The sequence below is a fragment of the Microtus ochrogaster genome, linkage group LG1, assembly GCF_000317375.1.
Source record: "Microtus ochrogaster isolate Prairie Vole_2 linkage group LG1, MicOch1.0, whole genome shotgun sequence".
In the NCBI taxonomy this organism is placed as follows: Eukaryota; Metazoa; Chordata; class Mammalia; order Rodentia; family Cricetidae; genus Microtus; species Microtus ochrogaster.
Genome location: NC_022027.1, coordinates 43,463,922 through 43,467,648, shown reverse-complemented (window position 1 = coordinate 43,467,648; position 3,727 = coordinate 43,463,922). Strand labels below are relative to the sequence as shown.

The window sequence follows — 3,727 nt, the reverse complement described above, 5'->3', positions numbered from 1 at the left end:
AAAAAACAAAAACAAACAAACAAAAAAAAACAAAAACGCAAAAATAGCAGTGCAACCATGAAAATAAGATATTCAGAGAGAGCAAGGTGCGGCATGTGTGAGGAAGCCTATGAAAGGGTGAGAGAAACTGTTTGTTGAAAGAAAGCCAGCATGGAGATTCTTCAGTAGTTGCTAGGAATAAGATAAATTCCCTTCTTCTTCTGGGGCTTACATGACCAATAAGAAAACCATTATCTACTTTTGTTCCTTTCACACATGATTCTTTTTCTCCAGTGTTTCCAAACTTTTCCTGCTAAATCAAATTTGCTCACTCTTAAGACCTTACGAAAATTTTTCTTTCTCTCTACCTGAGCTTTGCCACTTGTCATTTAAATGTCCTCATTTTTCTGCTGATTCTCTGTGCCTTAGGTTTGTCTCTGTTCCTTCCCCTCCATTTCTCTTTTGGTGGCTGATAAGCTTCTTGATTAGAGACACCAATTTTCTCTATTTGCTTTAAATCCTCAAGCTTCTGTAGGATGAAGAGTACAGGCATCACATAGCATGTGTTTACCAAACTCACCTGTAGATTTAGTCTTTTGAATAAAGGTCAGCAGATGTCATCATATGGTAATTAGGAAGTCTTTTTTAGTTTTTATTTATTTCAAGTTTCATAAGGTGCTGATTTAATTTTTTTCATTGCTTGTGAATAGGATGGCCATGTTGAAGTAGCTAGGTTGCTCCTGGACAGTGGTGCTCAAGTGAACATGCCGGCTGATTCATTTGAGTCACCATTGACTTTAGCTGCCTGTGGTGGACATGTGGAACTTGCAGCCTTACTTATTGAAAGAGGAGCTAGCCTGGAAGAGGTCAATGATGAAGGATATACACCTTTGATGGAAGCAGCCCGTGAGGGACATGAAGAAATGGTGGCGTTACTTCTCGGCCAAGGTAAGCACTTGTAGTATATACTAAACCAGAAATCAGTAGGTTACAAGTCTTAATGTTAAGGCTGAATTTCAGCACATTGCTCCTAAGTATATTTACAGTGAGCTGTTGCTTCCAAATTTCTACATTGTCTACTTTAAAATAGCTAAGTAAAATTTTCTTCAATGTAGAATTTTGAAAGTCATGTGCTGTGAGAAAGTAAAACAGCAAACAAACAAAATCAAGGTTCATGTCGACATTTGTCTTAAGGGAATATGAGTACCGTGATTCTCCAAACCTAATATAGGAGGAAAGTCTTCATAGTATGAACCACTTACTGTAATGGAACAACATCACTGCTGTGAGATGTTTGGTCAAAGTATGCAGCAGGCCAAGCGGGGACTCCACGTTTGTATCAGTCCTTAGGAGGCTGAGGTCAGCCCCTGCTACATATGGATACTCTGTCTGAGGAAAAACAACAGAACACTCACTTGAAACTAACAAAGCTAGGTGCCTGTACATCAGAAACTGTGGAGCTTGGCCTATAAGGAATCTCTGGAAAAGTAAAATGATGTAAGAGTTTATATATCTTACACTTAGATAATAATCTCTGATGGAGGAGGGTCATCTGTCTATCTGTTGCTTTCATTGGTTAATTAATAAAGAAACTGCTTGGCCTGATAGGTCAGAACATAGGTGGGTGGAGTAGGCAGAACAGAATGCTGGGAAGAAGGGAAGTGAGGAAGCCGATGTGGAGCCAGCTGCCAGGTCAGACATGCTGAATCTTTCTCAGTAAACCACCACCTCGTGGTGCCACACAGATTATTAGAAATGCGTTAATCAAGATGTGAGAGTTAGCCAGTAAGAGGCTAGAGCTAATGAGCCAGGCAGTGTTTAAATGAATACAATTTGTGTGTTGTTATTTCGGGTATAAAGCTAGGTGTGCAGGAGCTGGGTAGGACGAAAAGCAGGCCTGCTTGCCTTATCACTACAAATCTCCCATTATACTTTGAATGTGATTTTGTTTTTCTTTCAATAGTATTTTGTTTTTAACCTTGTGAAATCTGGTCTATTTAGCACAAGTGGCACATTTATTTGTGTTTAAGTAGAGGATCTATTGCCTAGAACTTTAAAAGTACAGGATTTGAAGTATACTTTTTTGTTTGTTCTGATTTTGGGGTCAGGCCCTCTCTTTGTGTAGTCCTGTAGCTAGCTTTGTAGACCAGGCTGGCCTTAAACTCACAGAGATCTACCTGTCTCTGCTTCTCAAGTGCTGGGATTAAAGGTGTGCACTACCACAACCTTGCAGACTTTAAAATGTGAATCATTTACATTGCATGACAAGTTTGTTCCTAATGGGTGGGCGGGAGGAGAGCTATTACAATGGTGCTTGTTCAGTCAGTTGTGTGGTGGTCATGAGATTGATAGCAATGCTGCTAGGGCAAGCTAATTATGTGAGTTAAAATCAGTTTTTCTCCGGGTGGTGTTGGTGCACGCCTTTAATCCCAGCACCCGGAATGCAGAGGCAGGTGGATCTCTGTGAGTTCAAGGCCAGCCTGATCTACAGAGCAAGTGCCAGGTCAGGTTCCAAAGCTACAGAGAAACCCTGTCTTGGAAAGCCAAAAAAAAAAAAAAAAAAAAAAAAAAAAAAAAAAAAAAAAGCTTCTTCGGCTTTATGTGAAATGGTGCTGAAAATAAAGCATAAAGTCTTAGTAATATACTTTTCAGTGGATATTTATTCAACATTCCCAAGGACTTGGGCTTAATCTCCATCCAACATCACACAGTTGGCATGGGTTCATTCTCTAGCATCGCTCCTCCCCTAAATTAAAATTATTTAAATAAATGTACCTTAACAGTTGTATTTTTAATATTGCCTGGGAAATAATAAAAGCTTATTAAATGTTAGCTAACGCCATTAGTACATTTATCCTCCATTTTGAATCTTTGTAGGAGACAACTAGGTAATTTTATGACTCTCTGTAATCATAACTAATATCTTTTTAAATAAATATTCCAACTATGTATAGAAGATATTGACTTATAAATGTGGGTTTTTCTTCCATTTACTTTTGACTGCCAAGAATGGGGAAGAGATACTTCTATTTACTTTAGACATAGTTCATTAGGAAACAGTTATGTTTTGTTTGTATCTGAGTAAATTCTTGAGCTTTTTTTTTTAAGTAGAATCTTTTTTTAGGAGCAAATATCAATGCACAGACAGAAGAAACTCAAGAAACTGCCTTGACCCTGGCGTGCTGTGGAGGCTTTCTGGAAGTGGCAGACTTTCTCATTAAGGCTGGAGCTGATATCGAACTTGGGTGTTCTACCCCTCTAATGGAAGCTGCTCAAGAGGGCCATCTGGAGTTAGTTAAATACTTACTAGCTGCAGGTATGCATTTTTGCATTTGGGAATATACTACATGATGTAAATAAAGATCACTACAAATATTTTTTATGTTATGATATACAGAATTTGTGTTGAGCCAGGCAGTGGTGGCGCACGCCTTTAATCCTATCACTAGGGTGGCAGAGGCAGGCGGATCTTTGTGATTTCAAGGCTAGCCTGGTCTACTGAGCTAGTTCCAGGCCAGCTTCCAAAGCTACAGAGAAAGAGAAACCCTGTCTCAAAAAAAAAAAAATAATAATTTGTATTGAAAAGATGTTCATGTACATATTCTGAATAATTTACCTGTCAGAATGTGCAGTTTTAAATTCAAATACTTTTAGCCTTTAATCCCAGCACTCGGGAGGCAGAGGCAGGCAGATCTCTGTGAGTTCGAGGCCAGCCTGGTCTACCAAGGGAGTTCCAGGACAGGCTCCA

At 39.1% G+C, this 3,727-nt stretch overlaps 1 protein-coding gene across 6 annotated transcripts in view; it reads left to right on the top strand.

Annotated features, from left to right (window-relative positions):
* The window catches only part of Ankrd17 (ankyrin repeat domain 17), a 152,953-nt gene that overhangs the window by 77,602 nt on the left and 71,624 nt on the right, over positions 1 to 3,727 (top strand). For all 6 annotated transcript variants that reach the window (XM_026785104.1, XM_026785099.1, XM_026785102.1 and 3 more), the window contains exons 8-9: positions 690 to 927; positions 3,104 to 3,295. In XM_026785104.1, the coding sequence (XP_026640905.1) occupies positions 690 to 927; positions 3,104 to 3,295 (430 nt within the window). The remainder of the gene's footprint in view (positions 1 to 689; positions 928 to 3,103; positions 3,296 to 3,727) is intronic.